At 43.7% G+C, this 22403-nt stretch overlaps 1 protein-coding gene across 1 annotated transcript in view; it reads left to right on the top strand.

Moving 5' to 3' along the window:
- epha4l (eph receptor A4, like) overlaps positions 1-22403 on the top strand; it is a 145438-nt gene that overhangs the window by 3788 nt on the left and 119247 nt on the right. Inside the window, exon 3 of the mRNA XM_038815627.1 lies at positions 1644-2307. Within this exon, the coding sequence (XP_038671555.1) occupies positions 1644-2307 (664 nt within the window). The remainder of the gene's footprint in view (positions 1-1643; positions 2308-22403) is intronic.

The following is a 22403-nucleotide window of genomic DNA, read 5'->3' as shown; positions in this document are numbered from 1 at the left end:
TTTCTCTGGGCCAATGTTTTATTACAATATGGTGCACAGGGAAATATGCTCTTCTGGCTCTAATGACACCTTCACACAATTTACAACAATGAGCACGAGCAATGTTTAAGGTGGGATTTACAGTAAACAAAAAAATGTTTAAATTACAACTGTACCGTTGAGAATAACTGATAGCACCGAACATTAATTAATAGGGGCGGCGAGGGATTCCAATGATTCCAAGTGCACACAGTTAATGAAGCTGGTGGGCGAGGGGCAGACACGAGTGACCCTGATGTGTAGCTTCATTTAAAGCCAGCTTCTAATGAGAGTTTATCGTTTTGTCGCTAACAAGATTTAACACATTGCGCTGATAAATTAAACCCTGGAACTGTCTCCCGGGAGCTCAGAATGACGCGATGGTCATTGCTTCTTTATTAATTCCCCCCGCAAGTCAGGGTAATGAGGAGAGATTATGGGGCCGACATGAGGACTCATGTGTGGCCAGCTCGGCCAGATAGCAGGTGCCGCTCGCCGCCTCCACTTTCTTTTTCTTCTTAAACCTAACCAGCCACATTGACAAAACGCGGGATGAAAGGGTGTTGCTCAGGGGATGGTTAAATACTATCCAACATTCTGACTTCTCGCTACCCTGTACAAAGAACTCATACTGTCCCATTTAGAACAAGTTTGTGAAGACTGATTTTGAATACAAACGTGAGGTAATGGGCAACATTTAAAAAAGAAACATTTCAAGCAAGGTTTTTAATATAAAAATATTCAACCTGACACATTTACAACAAGTTTAAAGTTTTTGCTTTACGGAATGGAAACAAGTTATTGTTCAGGACTTTATCCAAAAAAGTAGATTGGTTCTATCCTACATAAATTCTAACTCATACAAAACTCATCTGTTTTTATGCTATCACCTTTGCCTCTCTGTTTGCTGATGATCCCTAGTTCACCAAAGTCCTTGTTTACCTTTACAAATCTATCCCAGCCATACCCCACCCTCTGTCTGCAGCCTCCTCCAACACTCTCTGCTTCCACCCTCTGCTGTTCTAAATCTGGGTTCTTGCACTTTCTCCCTCGGCCCATGGGGACTCTCTCCCTCAACCTTCCGGGTTATTGTATTACACCCCATCTTCCAGAACCTTCTGCAAACCTATCTCTGACCATCAGTTATCTCCGTTAACACGTTATTGCTCCTTGGCATCTGCCTTTCCTTCAGGAAGCATTTTTGGGTGTTTATGTTATTGAAGGGCAATGCAAACGCGTGCAATTATTAAAATTTCTCACTTTAACCAACCAGTTCCACTCATTGTTGCTGCATGGATACAAAGCAGATCTGGGCAGGTCTTGGGGGATGCAGAGAAGTGCACTTTCTTGTGGCAGATATTTCTTAAAAAACGTTCATTTTACATTAATCAACAAAAGTAATCTGAAATACTGTCCCAGTGGCACAGTGGTTAGCACTGTCCAAAGGCTAGGTCGGTTTACTGGGTTTACAGGATAGGTTGGAGGTGTGGGCTTAAGTAGGGTGCTCTTTCCAACGGCCGGTGCAGACTCGATTGGCTGAATGGCCTCCTTCTGCACTGTAAATTCTATGATTCCACAATAATATGTGTACGGTAGTAAAAGATATGTATATTTTGCTTTAACAGTGGGAGGAAGTGAGTATAATGGATGAGAAGAATACGCCAATCCGTACATACCAGGTCTGCAATGTGATGGAGGCAAATCAAAATAACTGGCTACGGACTGATTGGATCCCTCGTGAGGGAGCCCAGAGAGTTTACATAGAGATTAAATTTACCCTTCGGGACTGCAACAGTCTGCCAGGTGTCATGGGCACATGCAAAGAGACCTTTAACCTATTTTACTTTGAGTCAAATAATGATAATGAGTGGTATATCTCCGAAAACCGGTACATAAAGATTGACACCATTGCAGCTGATGAGAGTTTTACACAAGTAGACATTGGTGATCGGGTGATGAAACTGAACACTGAGGTGCGGGATGTAGGGCCGCTGACTAAAAAAGGCTTCTACTTGGCATTCCAAGATGTAGGTGCCTGCATTGCCTTGGTATCTGTCCGTGTTTTCTACAAGAAGTGCCCACTGACAGTACACAACTTGGCACAGTTCCCTGACACCATCACAGGCGCTGACACTTCATCCCTTGTGGAAGTGCGTGGTTCCTGTGTGAACAACTCTGAGGAGAAAGATGAGCCAAAAATGTATTGTGGTGCGGACGGAGAATGGCTCGTGCCCATTGGTAACTGCCTGTGTAACACTGGATATGAAGAACAGAATGGAGAGTGCCAAGGTAGGATATAATACTGTGTTTGGACTAATTCCATTTTGACTTTATACATAAGTAATTTAATTAGTGATGGGACAATATGGTGTAAACAGGGATAATTAGCTGCTCCAGTGGGACATCATAAGACAGAACAATGTGATTAACAATTCTGTCAGTTCCAGGTGGTGTTTCTTTGACTCCATAGTGTAACAGATAAACTGAAATACAGAAGGAAAATGACTTGTTTAAAAATAGTTTTGAGAATGTCATTTATCCCATCAAAATTAGAGTTGTGGAAATCGTGTTGAATCATTTCTTAAAGGAATAAAGTTAGGCAAGCACCAAATGTCATAGAAATAATTCAACATAGCACATCCCTAACATATTTAATACTTAGAATAGTTTGAATACCTATTTCAATGCCAGTGATAATGCCATTGAGCTTGTATCCCATTCCTTAATGTAACCCTGTATTGTTTGTAAATAATTGGTCATGATGGATGTCATACTGAACTTTCTCCAACACCACCATTCAAAAGGATCCAGCTCACAATGACATTTTAGTACCTCTATATTTTTTAAAGCCGACAATTTAAGCTAATGTAATTTCCAAAGTAAGATAGAACAGCAGAGCTTTACAACTGATTTCTTTTCAAATTGCCACAATGCCCTCACTATTATACTACAGCCAAGGTGGAGTGCTGCATCATGTCTCTCAATATCATACAAATTTAGTAAAGTATTAGAATTTTTTTTCTAAATTGTTGAAGAACTATTGCTGTAATTTTCCTGTTGAATTTCCATTGTAGTTAATACATCTAATGGTAAGTGTAAAACCAAAGTGACTTTGCAATGGAAGCAACAGAGTAGACATGATATTGATTCAGTTTTAATAGAGGCTTTAAATTAAGGAAAATTTTACACTCAATTCAGCAGAAAGTAATTTGATTTCTGCTAAATAAATAAAAAATACAAGAGGTGATTCAAAAATCGATTAAAATGACGTGAAACGGTTTTTACTTTATTAATTTAATTTAATTTTAGAAATCGTTGACGAATTTTTGATTATGAACTGCAACAAGTAGAAAAATAACATAATGATAGTGCTTGTTCAGAACATAATTCCTTTAATGGAAAGTAAATTTATACTTTAAGAAGAAGCTGGAAAACCATGGAAACACAAAATGTCTGTCAAACTAATTTAACTGTCATTTAGAAATGTTGTAGTTATGTACTCTATGCCTTTAAATATTCCTATGTTCGCCTTTTCAAATACTGCATGATATTAATATCATCATGTTTTCATTGTGGTAAAAGAAATGCAAGTTACCTTTCATAGATTTATAAGCTTTATGTGATCAGTTTGATTTGGCCACTCAAGGATACACATGGACTCAAGATCTGTAGCAAAATGGGCCGCCATTGGGTTGTCCTGATTAATGATAGAATAAAAATGGGCAGAATTCTCCTTTCCTGCGCCAACGGAGAATCTGCAGGTGATTCATGAGGGGAAAATCGGCATGAATCCCTCACCGATTCTGGTACCTGTGAGGTGCCAGCACCGGCACGGCGTGGAACACACGGGGATCGCGTGGAATATGGCCGGAAAATTGCTGGATCCCTGGCCGCGCATGCGCAGGGCTGACGAACTGCACTAGTCGCGCCAGAAAACATGATGGAGAATTCCACACAAGGTTTTTAAAAAATATATTTTATTAGCTTTGCACCCAGGTTTTGTGTAGCTAATTACGTTGCAAAGTTCAAAAATAACCTTTCGTAACTTCACCCCCCACCCCCCCCCCCACCCACCTAAACAAATCCTTTAACATAGCCAAAGGTCTCATTGAGTGACGAACTCCAAATACTTGTTGCAGATACAATACAAACAGAATTCATTTTCTGATCATTTTTTTGTAATCACAATATCGTTTAAAAAGGATAAATCGGAATTATGTGTTTAGTGATCTAGAGATCAACTGTTCCCCATTTGCAGTCTTGGTTTTCCAGTTCTTACTAAGTAAAAAAGAAAGCAAGCAAGTTATAGGAATAAATGAGACTTAAGGGGATAATTCAATATTTAATTTCTTTATTCAAATTGTAACCACTTTTATTGCACGAGAGCAGCGGTTGCTTGGTGAAGACGAGTCAGTTAGGTTAAGTGCAGTGAAATGATGGTGCACATTCCTGCAAAGTTAAGGGTCATTTCCTTATCTTTTATCGTCAATCTGAACTTCATTTTATTTTAGAAAGTAAATAGATTATTGTTTTTTGTAAATGTAAAAATCTACCTTTGCTGTGGCAGGACTGACAAGGTGTCACAGTAGGGAACCAGGATTCTCCCCAGCACCTCACCCCCATTTAATTCAAGTAACACTGACTGTGTTTGAGTCTTTTTGAATGGGAACTGCCCCTATTGTTTCTGCAAGAGAGAACTCTGACGGGACAATTATGGAGCAGGGGTCAAGGGTCACTTACTTCCTCATCCATCTTCCTCCTGTCATTGGGGGTCAGCGTTAGATTGATTAAGATCTCATGGTGTGACAAAGGCCTGGCAATCAGCAGTGGTGGGTGCTTATTGTTATTGCAGTCACCAGCGCTGGTCATCTGCTGGGTCCTGAGACCTCATGGGACAGAATTACATTTCCTCTTCCAGTTGTCACTTTCAACAGAATGTGTTAATACTTGAAAGCATTGAAAGATTGGAAGGGACAGATCTGAGGCCTCAAAGTGACAGACGGGTATTGTCTGCGCCACCTGCAAGTTCATCTGAAAGGGGAAATGATGTCTGACAGACTTCGCAATGAGAAAGCATTTAGAAGAGAGTCCAGTGATATCATTGTATCACTGATCAAGTGTTACTGAAAATTGATCAAAACATTTGGTTTAGAGAAACTAAGAAAATAACTCAAATGCAGCCTTGCAAAATCTCAACTTTAGCATGTGCTGCACACAAGGGTTCACAAGTTGTTTTGAAGCAGTTTACAGAACAGATTCCACTTGCTTTATTGCAGGATGTTGAGTCAGTTCAGAAACTCCCGATTAATCCCTCTTTAATTATTGGCCCAATCCTCAGTTTGAATGCAATCTCTTAATTATGATGCTTTGTGCTGTGGGTTTTATTAATCCAGAGAAACCTTATTCATGTTTTAGTGATGAAGCATTAATTGTTTTTTGTTAAGAGAGCTAGACTTTATAACATTAAGATAAAGAAACCATTTTTTTGGGGGGGAGGGGGCATATTTATTACTTGTTTTGACATGTTAGGAGGAAACTTAAAATCATGAAATATAAAATTGGGTAAGTGAGGAATGTGGGGCTGCATCATTTCCGAGGAGCGATAGAATGGTGCACCAGAAGGTACAATTATGGCTAAATTATGGAATGAGTAATCAACAGCCAACGGGCTTTGTAAGCAGCACTTACACAGAAAGGCAGTAATGGCAGCCTTCAGTCTAATAGTGTAACAATCTTTGACAAAGAGTCATCCAGGTGCGAAACGTTAGCTCCTTTCTCCCTCCACAGATGCTGTCAGACCGGCTGAGATTTTGCAGCATTCTCAGTTTTTGTTTCAGATTCTGCACTAATTTGCTTTCAGTCTTGCGAGGGAACTGTCGTTATGCGAAGATGCTCAACAAATATCTGTGTTTGCATTTCCCAAGTCATGTTTGCAGCTGATGTGCAATCTTATGAAATGATCACTTTTTAACTTGTATCCGATATTATGCTGAAAGTTATTTGCAACGTTCATGGTTTGCCTGGAATCTGGAGCATTTCTGTTCTGTGACTCAGATATTCATTTGCTGATATGTAGGTGGAATTGCCAAATGTTTTATTCATCAAGGTGTTGTTTCTTTGAAGGCAGTTGCACTTGTTCTTGTGATATAAAAATAATCTTTTTTAGTGTCACAAGTAGGCTTACATTAACACTGCAATGAGGTTACTGTGAAAGTCCCCTAGTCGCCACACTCCGGCACCTGTTCGGGTACACTGAGGGAGAATTCAGAATATTCATATTACCTAACAGCACGTCTTTCCAGACTTGTGGGAGGAAACCGGAGCTCCAGGAGTAAACCCATACAGATATGGGGAGAATATGCTTTGATTTGATTTGATTTATTATTGTCAAATGTATTACAGTAGTATACAGTGAAAAGTATTGTTTCTTGCATGCTGTACAAACAATGCATACCGTACATAGGGACACCGCAGACAGTGACCTAAGCTGGGAATCGAACCTGGGATCCTGGCACTGTGAAACAACAGTACTAACCTTTGTGCTACCCACTGGTCACAGTTCCAGTTTAGTAGCACATTTCTGGCTCTTTAAAACCTGTTTTTGGTACATTGAGATAATATTTGACAAATGATTCAAAATCTCTAAATACTTCTCAGATTGAAGGGATAACCACACAGAATATAATCCTTTTTAATGTGTAAACCAAAGCTACTTATTTGGGCTTATTAAATAATTAGAAAGCTGTCAGACCAAAGCAGAGTTTAATTATCCCATTGATGTAATTTTGGAGACAGCGCAGCTGCCTCACTGTGCTGAGAAACTGACTTCGATCCTTGCCCTGGCTCACTGTCCGCGTGGCATTTGCACATTCACCCTGTGTCTGCATGGGTCTCACCCCCACAACACAAAAAGATGTTCAGGGTAAGTGGATTGGCCACGCCAAATTGCCCCTTAATTGGAAAAAATGAAGAATTGGGTACTCTGAATTAAACAAAAATGTAATTTTGGAGAAAAAACACAAAGACATTTTGCTTCTTGAAGTTGCCTGTTTTTACCAAATGGTGGAAGCGAGATATATGATTCAAGATGTATGTTAAATTTCCTAACCAGACAAGTGCAGTGGCTGGCTGTAATTTTAAAATGCTGCAGCTGATAAATAAATCCTTCTGAACTCAGTACGTGGGATTCACATGCAGAACACTTGTGTCTTACTGTCAATCAATGCTGAAAGATCAATATGATCTTCTTCAATGTCATTGTCATACTGACTCCCACCCCATTCATCTATTCCGATGAATGAACATTGCAAACAGGCTAGCCTGCACTATCTTGCATACATCAGTGTTCTCATTTGGAAATATCTTACACCGTGTTTTGCAAAATAATATGTGCCATTTCCTTTTCCACAAAGGAAAGGAACTTCCTTTGCAAATTGTGGCCAAAATACTCACAAGATGAATGCAATTTGGAAACTGTCTGTATGTAGATACATTGGAGCCAATTTAAACTCTGTGCGTGATCTTGCTTGGCTTGAGGGCTGTGAAGAGCGGGGTGGGGTCAAATGCCGAAATCTGGGAGCTGGAATTCTGAAAGCTCATGGGGCCTGCTGTTAAAGTGACTAGGCCCTCGTTTACAGTTGATTGGAGGCCAGGTTGGACAATTATGCCAGCAGCAGCTGTGAACCCATTGGGAATCAGGCAACTATCTAACAGGTGAATCCACCTCATAACAGTAAGTTGCATTTATTCAATGTGAGTCATTTGAGTGACTTGTGTCATGTGGATATACCTTTAAGAAGCGAGTGTTTATCAAATAGCTGCTGTGATGTCAGTGTGTGGGTGGAGCTAGGCTGTCTGACTTATACTTTCGTTTTGAGCGAAAAAGCTGCTTTGTGGCTATGTTTTTGGTTTCGGTATCAGTGTTGGAGAGCTGCAATCAAAGCAAGAAGCTGTTCTGATCTCTCTCTCTCCAAGCTAAAGAATGTTTTCAGCTCTCTTGATGATTTCAAAGGGTAATACCTGTTCCTGCAGAGAATTTAAACCTGCCATCTTTGTTAAAAAGAGTTTAACTTATGGATGTTGCTAGGAAAGGTATTAAGGATTACCTATAGAGTATTGTATTTGTGGAGTTACGTGTGTTGGTAGTTGATAAGATGTTTACTGTGTGTTTATAAAACCAAAATCTATTAAAAGTTGTGGGTCAGGTGGACTCCATGATATATTTTGGGGTTTTCTAAACCCTGGCCCATAACACTTGTGTCTTGAGGATGGTTGCTGAGAGAAGAAGGTTTGTTCCCAGTTTAATAAGGACATGGGGCATCCACACCGAGTAAAAAAATACGTAGTTTTATTTACACACAATATTGACACTGCCCAGTAGATCCCTCCGGTTCCTGTTCTGCTCAGTGCCCTACTGAGATCCCTGTGCCTAATGGGGGAGCTTGCACTCCGCAAGGACCACAGGAACGATAATCATTCCCACCCTATAGGCACCGTGAGGGTTCTTACATTCCTCCCCATCCTCTCCCCAAAGACCAAAGACCCCCTGTGATGACCCATCAGGCAGAGGACATCGCATTATTTTTGGCCTAGGCAAATAGTCATTGAGCTGATGTGCCAGACCGGTCAGCGTATACCTTTCCAGTGAACGTCACCTGTGGAAGATAAAACGTCAGGTATGTCGGTGCTGTAAAGGTGTCACAGCAGGCTGATTCGGCAATGGGCCCAGAGGATCCAGGACAGGTTTCCTTTGAGGAACCTCACGAGGGAGCAACCACCGGGAGTGAAGATGATCCAAATGCCGTTGCATCATTTGTCCCCGGATCTGAACTTGGTAAGAGACTGATCCTGTTTGACGGACAACTATCACAGTGAGCCATCGAGCATCGCCATTGAAGTTACAAATGAACACTGTGCCGTCAGATGTGAAGTGTCAAAGAGGTTGATGTTGAACTGGGCAACGGCCGTGCAAATCTTGGTTATGGCACACTTTTGCGCTAATGTCCAGGGTTATCAAACTCAGTCATGTGCGAAGCCTACGACTCATTTACATCTCAGCTGGGGGCACCTCAGTTACTGCATATGGCGTCACCCTGTATGAGGACAAAAATGTTGCCAGCCTGGTGTCCATCAAGCCCAATGTGAGTTACATTAGCCCCATTTAACCGTTTGTATGGCCATCTGTGTCAAGCTATTTGATGCCGAATGGGATGGGGCAGTGCGGATATGGTGAATCCTGTTGCCCTTCATAAAAGCGGCAAACTCTTCACTCGTGAAAGTGGCCCCGTTATCTGTCAGGGATTCTGTGGGTGCAAAAGGAAATGTGTAATCGCTCAATAATCAGCCAGAAGATGATCAACATCTTCGAGTGGGCCTTCACCAGGATGAGGGACATTGACCCTAGGAATGAACCGGCAGAATCGGCATGCACGCGAGCCCAGGGGCGTGCTGCTGCTCCCATGGGTGGAGGGAGAGGTGCTTCCTCAGGGAGCCTCTGGTGCTCTTGACAGATGGAGCACTGCCCCAACCCATCCGGCATCGAATGACTTGACACAGATGGCCATACAAGCAGGCTGACAACATTTTGTCCTCATACAGGATGATGCCGCATGTGCTAATATTTGGTGGCCAAACCCAGCCACCAGATGTAGTTTCTCGCTGGCACCTTCATTTTGGCACTCCAGGTGCCCGTTGTGAAGGTCCTTCAACACGACTGCATAGTCCATCGACGGAACATCCCTCATGCCCTACAAGAGGATATCATCTTCCACAGTCTGCTCCGAGAACAAGAAAGCTTTCAACTCCTCTGGTAGATGTCAATGCTGCAAACTCTATGGCACCAGATGCGCACCTTGACAAGGACGGGATCGGTCTGCACCCAGCCACGAATACACGACGCAGTGATCAAAATCCATAAAATTCAGGACAGCAACCCACGGGACGGGGGTCATTTTGATGGCTCACACTTTCTTGGCGACTGGGTACAGGCCTTCCCGGTCCCCCCGATACCCTAAATATCCTTCCTTTGTGTGAAACATGCACTGTGCTTGGCGTAGGTGGACCCCGTACTCCGAAAAATGTTTCAACACTGTCTCGAGGTTCTGCAAGTGTTCTTGCTCTGTGGTCCCTGTGACCAGCCGTCATGTAAATAAACTGCAATGCACAGTAATCCACGCCGGATGTTCTGTCATGACACGTTGGCAAACACGCCAAGGATACTCTGAACGGGAGCCGGGTGTACTCACAGAGTCCCTTGTGTGTATTGATCGTGACATACTGGAATGATGGTTCTTCGAGCTCCAGCTGTAGATAAGTGTTGCACATGTCCAATTTCGTAAATTTACAGCCACCAGCCAATGTTGCATACCGATCCTCGATGCTGGGTAAAGGGTAAAGGTCCAACCTCAAAGCCGTGATCACTGTCAACTTACTGTCTCCACAGAGACGGACTGTCTTATCCGGCTTTGTGATGAGGACCACTGGCACTGTGCACTCAGTGAAGCACACAGGCCTTATGATGCCCAAACTCTCCAAATGATGAAGTTCACTCTGATTTTCTCCACTAAAGTGTAGGGAACTGGGCAGGAACAAAAGTATTGGGGTTCGGCCTGTGGGTCCACCTGGACCTTGGGCATGGCCCCTTTAATTGTACCCAAGCCAGGCTGGAAAACCTTGGGGAATTTGCTCAGTACTCTACACTGACCACCAGAACCCACTGGGAGGACATGTTGCCAATTCAACTGTAGCTGATGTAGCCAGTCGTGGTCCAACAGGCTAGTCCAACTCCCACATCAAATTCCATTTGGAACAGATGACCATTCACCTGTATCAGTGCACGAATACATGCCCACATGTCACACAAGGGCTGGAATCGCCTTCAGTCGAGTCCGGCGACGGCGCATGTCTCGGCAGCCGGCTTGTGACCCAGAGGCCGGAGTTGTTGCCGCGTTCAGTCAGGGCCGTGGGGATGCCACGTGAGCGGTAATGCTCCAAAATGTTCACCTCCATCTCTTGTATCTCCTGGACGCCACTTTCGCGGGACAATGAGATTTGCAGTGCCTCCTGAAAGGTCAGGGAGATTTCAGCCAAAAGGTTTTTTCTGTGTTTCCATATTATTTACACCACAGACCAAAGAATCGCAAAGTTTATCGGATAAAGCAATTCCATACTCAAAAACCGTGGCTATCTTTTGTAGCCATGATTCAAACTCGGTGACCGACTCACCGGGGACCTCTCCGCCGCATTAAACCAACATCTTTGAATGCTTACTGACGGGGTCTGGTTAAAGTGTTGCGGCACAAGTGCCACATGTTGGTCGAGCGATTGTGTATCTGGCGCCGCCGGGTACGTGAGACTTTTGATCACCTCAAACATGTGCATTCCACAGGCCATCAACAAGATAACCGTCTGGTGCTCGTTCTCGTAATGTTGGCCAAGAAGAAGTAATGCATCTTTTCTGCACACTGGTTCCAGTCTTCAATACCAGCGTTAAATGCATCTAATCGCACAGAGACATGGCAAATTAAGTAAATCCAAGCCAGGGTCCAGAAAATCGGGGAACCGGCTCAGTCGAGTAGGTTGCAGCATCGACAGTTAGCCAGTTTACTCCTCATCGCCAGTTTAATGAGGACACTGAGACTCCACACCGTGTGAAATAAAGAAACTTAGTTTTATTCACACACAATATTTATACTGCCCGGTCGATCCCTACCGGGTTCCTACTCTGGTCAGTGCCCTATTGGCTGATGTTTTATACACCAGTTAATAGGGCATGGGAGCTCGTACTCCCCAAGGACCATGGGATAAGATGGGAATTCACCTTTACATAAAGTCGCAAGAAAATGCCCAACAGCGTTGCCAGGATTGTTGGTGCCAGAGGAAGTGAGTAGTGAGTGGATTACCCCAAGGATTTAATTACAGTGCCTAGAATAAAAACAAAATACGATAGATACTAGAAATCAGAAAAAAAACAGAAAATGCTGCAAAAACTGCAGGTCCGGCAGCATCTATGGAGTGGTGAACAGAGGTAATGTTTCGAGTCCATACGACTCTTGCTCGGAGCTGAAGGGAGGTAGAAATATGATTCATTTTATACTTTGAAGGTGGGGTGGAACAAAATAGAAGGTCAGGATAGGTGTGAGTTAAGGAGAGATTTGACAAAAATGTCATGGACACACGACAAAGTGAGCATTAATGTTTTTGTTAGAGACTAAAGAAGGTGCTACAGTAATAGTGGCCTAAAAGCAACATTGTTGAATGTGCTCAGAATATAAAAGCAGACAGCAAAAGATTTTACAAATATATAAAGCAAAAGAGAGTGGCTAAGGTAAATATTGGTCCTTTAGAGGATGAGAAGGGAGTTTTAATAATGGGAGATGAGGAAATGGCTGAGGAACTGAACAGGTTTTTTGGGTCGGTCTTCACAGTGGAAGACACAAATAACATGCCAGTGACTGATAGAAATGAGGCTATGACAGGTGAGGACCTTGAGAGGATTGTTATCACTAAGGAAGTAGTGATGGGCAAGCTAATGGGGCTAAAGGTAGACAAGTCTCCTGGCCCTGATGGAATGCATCCCAGAGTGCTAAAAGAGATGGCTAGGGATATTGCAGATGCACTAATGATGATTTACCAAAATTCACTAGACTCTGGGGTGGTCCCGGTGGATTGGAAATTAGCAAACGTGACGCCACTGTTTAAAAAAGGAGGTAGGCAGAGAGCAGGAAAGTATAGGCCAGTGAGCTTAACTTCAGTAGTAGGGAAGATGCTGGAATCTATCATCAAGGAAGAAATAGCGAGGCATCTGGATAGAAATTGTCCCATTGGGCAGACGCAGCATGGGTTCATAAAGGGCAGGTCGTGCCTAACTAATTTACTGGAATTTTTTGAGGACATTACCAGTGCAGTAGATAACGGGGAGCCAATGGATGTGGTATATCTGGATTTCCAGAAAGCCTTTGACAAGGTGCCACACAAAAGGTTTCTGCATAAGATAAAGATGCATGGCATTAAGGGTAAAGTAGTAGCATGGATAGAGGATTGGTTAATTAATAGAAAGCAAAGAGTGGGGATTAATGGGTGTTTCTCTGGTTGGCAATCAGTAGCTAGTGGTGTCCCTCAGGGATCCGTGTTGGGCCCACAATTGTTCACAATTTAAATAGATGTTTTGGAGTTGGGGACCAAGGGCAATGTGTCCAAGTTTGCAGATGACACTAAGATGAGTGGTAAAGCGAAAAGTACAGAGGATACTGGAAGTCTGCAGAGGGATTTGGATAGGTTAAGTGAATGGGCTAGGGTCTGGCAGATGGAATACAATGTTGACAAATGTGAGGTTATCCATTTTGGTAGGAATAACAGCAAACGGGATTATTATTTAAACAATAAAATATTAAAGCATATCGCTGTGCAGAGAGACCTGGGTGTGCTAGTGCATGAGTCACAGAAAGTTGGTTTACAGGTGCAACAGGTGATTAAGAAGGCAAATGGAATTTTGTCCTTCATTGCTAGAGGGATGGAGTTTAAGACTTGGGAGGTTATGTTGCAATTGTATAAGGTGTTAGTGAGGCCACACCTGGAGTATTGTGTTCAGTTTTGGTCTCCTTACCTGAGAAAAGACGTACTGGCACTGGAGTGTGTACAGAGGAGATTCACTAGGTTAATCCCAGAGCTGAAGGGGTTGGATTACGAGGAGAGGTTGAGTAGACTGGGACTGTACTCGTTGGAATTTAGAAGGATGAGGGGGGATCTTATCGAAACATTTAAAATTATGAAGGGAATAGATAGGATAGATGCGGGCAGGTTGTTTCCACTGGCGGGTGAAAGCAGAACCAGGGGGCATAGCCTCAAAACAAGGGGAAGTAGATTTAGGACTGAGTTTAGGAGGAACTTTTTCACCCAAAGGTTTGTGAATCTATGGAATTCCTTGTCCAGTGAAGCAGTTGAGGCTCCTTCATTAAATGTTTTTAAGGTAAAGATAGATAGTTTTTTGAAGAAAACGGTGTTCGGGCCGGAAAGTGGAGCTGTGTCCACAAAAGATCAGCCATGATCTCATTGAATGGCGGAGCAGGCTCGAGGGGCCAGATGGCCTACTCCTGCTCCTAGTTCTTATGTTCTTATTAATAGCAGCAGGAGGGTCAGCACTCTAAGAAAGCTTAAATTCATTGGCATCAACAGATCAGGAATGATAAGTACACCTCTTCCTTTCCCAATCTCTGGCATTGTCTCTGCTCACCCTCATATCCCTCCTACACTCACCTGATGAAAGAGCTGTGCTCCGAAAGCTAGTGATTCCAAACAAACCTGTTGGACTTTAACCTGGTGTTGTAAGACTTCCTACTGTCTCCACCATTCAGACCTACCCTGCCTGTCAACCTTCCCTCATCACTGGTCAAAACAGCTCTCCTGACATACTGTCACATGCTATAGTCATTGTTCCTACAAATGGCATGCTCTTATTTCATACTATTTACACTGCAGGAGGAGGCCATTTGGCCCATTGAGTCTTCACCGGCCCTTTGAAAGAACACCCTACTTATGCCCATGCCTCCAACCTACCCCCGTAACCCAGTAACCCGAACTAACCTTTTGGACAGCAAGGGGCAATTTAGCATGGCCAATCCACCTAACCTGCACATCTTTGGACTGTGGGCGGAAACCGGAGCACCTGGAGGACACCCACACAGACACGGGGAGAAAGTGCAAACTCCACACAGACACCCAAGGCCGGAATTGAACCTGGGAGCATGGAGCTGTGAGGCAGCAGTGCTAACCACTGTGCCACCATGCCACTCATAATGACCAGTACACCTCCTTCTCTTCTCATCAACTCTCAACTGCACTTTCTCTTGGCACTGCCTCCTTACTTTATATTCAACCCACTCACTTCCCACTCAGCACAACCCCATTTTCTTAACATATTGCTTCATTCTCTTCTCAGCTCCTCTGTACAAGTCACGCACTCATGTCTACTTTCTCTTACTGTAGCCACACATAATTCTCTCCTTCCCTCTGCAGAAGGCTTGTCAAAGTGTTTAAGTACAATGGATGTTGTTTAATAAAAAAAAATCAGAGTTTGTTCTGGGTGGGATTGTTCACAACACTTGTAGTGCCGGGAATGACCCCACTATCTAATGACATTTTGTTGCTATTTCGGCACTCGGCAGTGAACCTTCCCTGAGGCCACACTTTTTTAAAATAAGTTTAGAATACCAAATTATTTTTTTCTCCAATTAAGGGGCAATTTAGAGTGGCCAATCTTGCACATCTTTTGGGTTGTGGGGGTGAAACCCACGCAGACACAGGGAGAATGTGCAAACCACACGGACAGTTACCCAGGGCCAGGGTTCGAACCCGGGTCCTCAGTGCCGTAGGCCGCAATGCTAACCACTGTGCCTCATGCTGCCCTCCTGAGGCCACACTTAACATCATTTCCTGCAGAGGAGCTCCGACGAGTGGAGCTCCCCAGTGCAGTAAGAGATTGAATGCCACTTTTGAGTGGCGCCGTGATCACTCGACACCCCCCCCCCCCCCCCCCCCCCGTGCAATCCCTGGACACCCCAGCACCCCAGTGCCCCAACTCACCTATAAGGGAAACCCCATTCACCACACCTCACACGGGCAGGGCACCCCTGGGCGTGGGGAAAATGCCAGCCTTGCACATCGGCTTTGTCGTTCTAGCACCCTGGCAGTACCCCTGCCAGCCTGGAATTGCCACCTGGGCACCCTGGCAGTGCCAGGCGGACACCCAGGTAGCACCATCAGTGCCAGTGTATCACCCTGCCCAGAGGCCAACCACCCGCTTCCAGTCGCCTGAGAGATCCCCCTCCCGATGTTGTTCTGCCTCAAACCCGTTTGTGGGGACCAGTGCTGAATGGCACTCGGCTAGGGTATCCTTGGTGAGGCCAGTAGATATTGGGTGGCTGTTCAATCAGTCATGGACATGGTTAGGGCTTTTTAAGTTCACTTAACAATGCAAGTATGGGTCCTGCCCGTTGTGGGCAGGATCCAGATTGCATCGTCCCGCGAGGTATAACGACCATCGGGAATCCCTAGAGAGATGTCTTCTGGGATCTACTGGCCTCATCTAGTCCTGATTCCAGCAGGACATGGCCGGTAGATCACGTCCATGTCTGAAAATACAGAAGGCCCTACTTTAGTGTGCGCAGCATTGTTTCACATGGCATTTCCACTCATTTAGGGGAAGTGTACCAATGCTATGAATTTTTCGGTCCTCGTTGTGACTTTTATCTATTTAAAAGGAAATGTGCTGGCTAATCTTTGACAGTGCATTGGTAGCTCAGTTGACCAAACAAATACAAAATCTTTGTAATATAAGCAATCATAGCCTAAAGAAGCCTTCGGCACAAGAAGTGAGAGTAGTGGTATTGACAACCATTGGCATTTCATGGACTCCTGGTTGACTAAGCAGCAGGTTTTGCTGCAAGAGACTGCAGAGGTTAGACAGCTTGGAAAAGTGTAGCCTCCTTTGCCACTGTTCTTCACAGGTTGAAAAAGGCCACTCTCGACCTGTCAATCCTGATGGGTGGGTGAGCTCTTCTGCAAACTGGTGCTCTTGGCTGTTGAGTTTGAAGAGGCCCAGGTTCAGCTGCTCCTTGTATGCTTTGGTCATTGCTGCTCTTCCTCTTCCTGCGCTCAGTACAGTGCACATGGAGCAACCCCCATCTTTATCTGTTCCAGCTTCTTAAAGGTTGGTTGTCAGAAACCTCCAATTCTAAGTCAAGTGCTCAAAGTAAACAATTAATCAACTGCTTGAACACTCCAAATCCAAAATGCTCAATCCGCTACAGCTGATTTGAATGCCTGCAGCATGTGGCCACTTGCGATCCTGCATCTATTGCTCTCAGCAGCCAACTGCAGCAGGTTTCCCTTACTAGCCGATGAAGTGAGTCCCAATTACATCATAGGGCTCAGATTTGCAAAGTACTCATGAAGCTCCCGCCTGCCTGCAATAGGTGCTATGGCTGACTTGATGGTTCAGACATAAAATGTTGCCAAGAGGAAATGAAGCAGGTTCGGTAGATTCAGCAGGCGATTTTAACTCCTCCCACATATCGTTCCCCCTGGCGCGGGTGGTTGAGGTAGAGTGGGGTGGGCAGTTCGAATTGATTCAGCAACCCTTTCATCGCTTACATTCACACTGCAGCCAAAATCTACCTGCTGTAGCTATTCTCCGTCATCGTTTAGTGTACATTTGATTTCCATTCCGTAATGTGCACTGCTTTTGGATATTACTTGTTTAGCTGTCCATGTGCAACAGATATACAGAGCTTTATTTATTAACACTGAAGTTTTTACCTATGAACTATTTCCTGGAAAATTTTAGGATAACTTCATGCCCTTTGAATGTTATGTATATTTGTCATTATTAACCATGTTAAAGATGAGGGCCATTGCTTCTTGGCCTTTATGCTGAGATCAAGCCCAAGATGAGAGACAATTCCTTTCCTTGTCAGCGAGGATTTTGTATGTCTCACTTGTGGAGACCATGAATTGGCTTCAATTTGAATTGTTTTTTGGAGCAACCAATGAGATGGATTAAGGGTTTGCCCTATTCACTCTACGCTTTGGCTTTGTAACTTTAAGAACGGGATAAAAAATGTCTTTTAAAAAGCAAAGAAGATGAGGACCAAAATGAAGTTAGCAAAACATGATAACCTTATAAATAAGTCTTAATTTTATTTTGCTGCAAAATATCTGGCAGGCAAAGGGCAACATTATTGCTTTCTTTAATAATGCAGATAATCCAATTGGTTCCGAGTTAAATGCAAAAACTAACAACCGTGCTCCTTGAGGATTATAAAACAGTCTTTAATTTATGGGCAGTGGAAAATCAGGTATGTCAACCTACACCATATGGGAAAGACATAATTATCCTTGCTGCCAACTGTTCCTCACTGGCCATTTTGTATCTATTAATGTCCAGCATAAAGTCCAAAAGAGAAAGTGACTTCAGCAACATAAATAAGTGCGCAATATGCTGTTTTCTGCCTGGTTTTTTCCTGATCATTTCTCATGGTTTGTCTCTGTTAATAGCAGGAGCATCAGAGACTATCCAGTATAGAGTTGTTTTGACAGTCTGATCTCCTGCCGTTTGCCATTTGACTATATTCTGACATGGCTCCAGAACGTCTCCTTGTTTCTTTCAACTACAGGGGTCAGGGGTTAACTGAAAACTCATTTTTCCCCAGCGGTGATAATTCTGGAAATCGGCAAATATTAAATTCTTATATTTCTGATTTGATTGGGCTGGTACTCAAACTTGAATATCTGTCTAACCTAGTGTTTGACATAAATTTATTTTTGTGGTGAATGAACAGTTGTCATTTTGTACATCTTAAAAGTATGACTTTTTTAATTCTGATTTTGTTCCAAAATTGAGTGGTCATTATGGTAGGGGTTCAAATTATAAAATTAACATGGACTCTCTTTTTTGCTCTGTTCTGGGTTAATGACGGCACTATTCCTGCTAATTTTGATGAACAAATTACTGCAATTAAGGAGCTAATTGTGCCTAATTTAATTGATTTCCATCTTAACCTCCGACTTTCTTAAATATACAAAATGTAATTATAATTAATGTTGCATTGAATAGCTCCTAATTGTAAGTGATGTGTTTCTAACAGACTCCCATTTGAAACAGCTACTTCTATACTTTAGTCTCATGGGGCTGTTCTGTTTGAAATTGAATGATGATATAAGACAAAAGTCTGCTTTGTTTTCATGAGTAATAATACAAAAAGTAATGATTTGTAAATAGATTTGTCTAAAAGTCTCCAGCCAGTGAACTTGACAGTAGAGTGTGTTTGTTTGTAAATAAGTGCATTCTAGTTGAAAAAGACATCCCAGCTTTGAAAAATGTCCCATTTTGAAGCGTGCCAGAATGGGAAAGTGATTAATGCAGGGGCGAAGCAAATTAGCATGTCAAAAGCTTTGAATCAATACCAGTATTTTTTTGCGCTAGATGCAGCGGGAAAAAGCCTGAGAAGCACCAGAAAGCTCTTGACAGCTGTGCCAATGTGCAAAAGAGGCTGTCGATGGTAATGCAGACATGGAAATGATCTAGCAGTGAGGCTAATCCCAAAAAACGACTAGAGCAGATTAGTTGAAAAGTACTTCAAAGAACCTAATTGCCTCAGCTAGCAAGGTGGAGAAATTGTGAACAGTGTATAAAACAATTGGTGGTCAGAATATAGCTAACACTTGATAGGCTCAGCATTAAATATTTACTCTGCCCGTCTTTTGTCGAAATAATTAAACAAGACCACTCCAGAACAAAGAGCGTGGCACATTATTATAAGGCATCGAAATTCTGGTAATAGGCAAATATTCATCTTTTGTTTTTCAGATTGAGACTGAACTTGAATTTATAAATGTCTAGATTTGATAGATAAAGTTTGGGCATGAATTTATTTTTGTTACATCTGATAAATTTGATATACATCTTTTTAATTTGATTTGCTGAAACTTTCTTCTGGTGATGACCATACATTTGTATCATACTGTTGCATAAAGCTGCGCAATTCATTTAACTCATGTATACCATTCTATTGTTGCATATGTTAATACCACCAAACCATCTCCCTTGCAGCTTTTTGTCAGTTGAATATTTCACTTAGTGATACAGGCTCAGTAAAATAACTTAGACAATGTGCTTGCTGACCTTTATTGGCTTCCAGTCCATCAAACTCTTGATTTTTAAATACTCAAATCCCTCCCTGGCCTCATTCCTCCTATCTTTGCTATCCTTGTCAGCCTTACAACCCTCCGAGAACTCTGCATTCCTCCAATTCTTACCTCATGTGTATCCCCCACATCCTTCTCCCAATGCGGATTTGGCTGTCTAGGCCCTAAGCTAGAATTCCCTCCCATTCCTCTCTCCTCCTTTACAATGCTTCTCAAAGCCTCCCCTTTGACCAAGCTTTTTGACACCTATCTTAATGTCTCCCCCTCTAGCTTAGTGTCAATAGTTTTTTGATAATTGCTTCTGTGAAGTGCTTTGGCATATTTTATTCTGTTAAAGGTGCAATATAGGTACTATGTACATATTGTTGCATGTAGCTGAAAGTGAATGATGTGTCCACAGAGTTTACTGGAGTAGTGACCAATGTCCCCCCAAACTGCATAGCAAGCTGAAAGTTTTGGTGTAGGCCGCATTTAACTTACCTTGTATGTGCAACTGCACAAAACATTTGAAAGGGCCTGAGAAATACAAAAAAAGAGAGGCTCCATTTGTCATCACCATGACAGTGTTGCTCTGATACCTGTGAAGTTGAAGAAGTTAATTTAATTTTGTTTTTTGAAAATGTATCATCTGAGTTGAAAAAAGCACATGCTATATGGGTTTTTGTGAGCTGAACATTTCACTTTGTGGTACAGACTCAGCGAGCCTTCTCAGCAAAGTAGCTTGAACAATGGGAATGTAGGCCCCGTGCCCACTGACCTACATTAGTTCTGGATTTGAATTCAATTTTGAACACTTTCCCTATTGATCCAGGCTGCAGCTTTGAGCCCTTTCAAAAAGGTAACTTATTTTATTGTGAACGTTAGCATGTGTTGAATGGTTTCTTCCCAGTTTGATCATCTGGAATGAGTAAATTTGTGCTGTAATATGATTACCACAACAGCAGAAATCTTACCTGTTCAACACATAAAATTCTCAAAATGAATCATAGTCCATCTTGAACCAAACAAATAGAAGTTGACATGAACATATTAGTAAACTATAATAGGCAATGTGTAAAATTTTAATACCATGTTCATTTGTATTGGGGAAAACACCTGCCAATATACTTTGTATTTTGTCCTTCTATGTTTTGAACTCAACACAATAACACAAAAAATAGAAGCATGAGTAGACCTCTAGGCTCTTCAAGCCTGCCCCACCATTTAATACGATCATGGCTAATCTGTGCCAGCCTCAACTCCTTTTTCCTCTAACCCTCTATTCTTTGATCTGTCAAATATTTATCCACCTTCACTTTAAATACTCCTAATAATCCAGCCTCCACCACCCTCCGGGGCAGAGGGTTCCAGAGATTCACCACCCTCTGTGAGAACACATGTCTACGCACCTCATTTTGAAATGACTGGCCCTTTACCTTATAGCTATGTCCCCTTGTTCGAGACGCTCCCACTAGTGAAAACATCTCACCATCTACACTGTCAAGTCCCCTCAGGATCTTGTGTGTTTGAATAAGGTCACCCCTCACCCTTCTAAACTCCAAGGAATACAGAAGTATAAAGTTAACAGCTGTATAATACTAAACAGAAGTAATGGTAGTTACGGGCCTTTCAGTGCTGTGTGTGGTGGTGGCTCAAGCAATTTGTAATGATAAATAAAGGGGCACTTCTGTATTTCATGAGACTTGTGAGTGTTCCCCAAGCACAGCTTCCATACAGCCATTGCAAGCCAAATAGTGAAACTCCTGAGGCTTGCTCAGATCTTTACTGGCAGGAACATGGGTCTGGATTCTTCGACCCCTCGCCGGGTCGGAGAATTGCCAGGGGCGACGTGAACCCCGCCCCCGCCGTCTCCGGCACCAGAGATTCGGCGGGGACGGGAATCGCGCCGTGCCTGTCGGCGGGCCTCCCCCCCCCCCCCCCCCCCACAGCGATTCTCCGGCCCACGATGGGCTGAAGTCCCGCTGCTGTAATGCCTCTCCCGCTGGCATGAATCAAAACACCTCCCTTACCAGCGGGACTGGCGGCGCGGGCGGGCTCCGGGGTCCTGGGATGGGGGGGAGCGCGGGGCGATCTAGCCCGGGGGGGTGCCCCCACGGTGGCCTGGCCCGCGATCGGGGCCCACCGATCGGCCGGGGGGCCTGTGCCGTGGGGGGGCATTTTTTTCCTTCTGCGTTGGCCAGAGCCTTCACGATGGCGGATGCGGAATTAACCCCCTCCCCTGCGCATGCGCGGGGATGGCGTCAGCAGCCGCTGATGCTCCGGCGCATGCGCGGACTTCTGCAGGCTGGCGAAGGCCCTTCGGCCCCGCCTTGCGTGGGACCAAAGGCCTTTCCCGCCGGCTGGCGGGGCGCCAACCACTCCGGCGTGGGCCTAGCCCCTCAAGGTTAGGGCGTGGCCGGTTAGGGGAGAATCCCGACCATGGTTTTTAAAAATCCCCTATGGAGTTTAAAAAAATAAATTTCAAGTACCCAATTTTTTTTGTTCTAACTAAGGGACAATTTAGTGAGGCCAATCCACCTACCATGCATGTCGTTGGGTTGTGGGGGTGAGACCCACGCAAACACGGGGAGAATGTGCAAACTTCACACGGATAGTGACCTGGGACCAGGATCGAACCCAGGTCCCCAGCGCCGTGAGGCAGTAGTGCTAACCCCATGCCACTGTGCCCACCCTCCCTCCGGATT

This window comes from Scyliorhinus canicula, chromosome 13 (genome assembly GCF_902713615.1).
Source record: "Scyliorhinus canicula chromosome 13, sScyCan1.1, whole genome shotgun sequence".
NCBI classification, from domain to species: Eukaryota; Metazoa; Chordata; class Chondrichthyes; order Carcharhiniformes; family Scyliorhinidae; genus Scyliorhinus; species Scyliorhinus canicula.
This window is presented reverse-complemented; position numbering and strand designations above follow the sequence as displayed.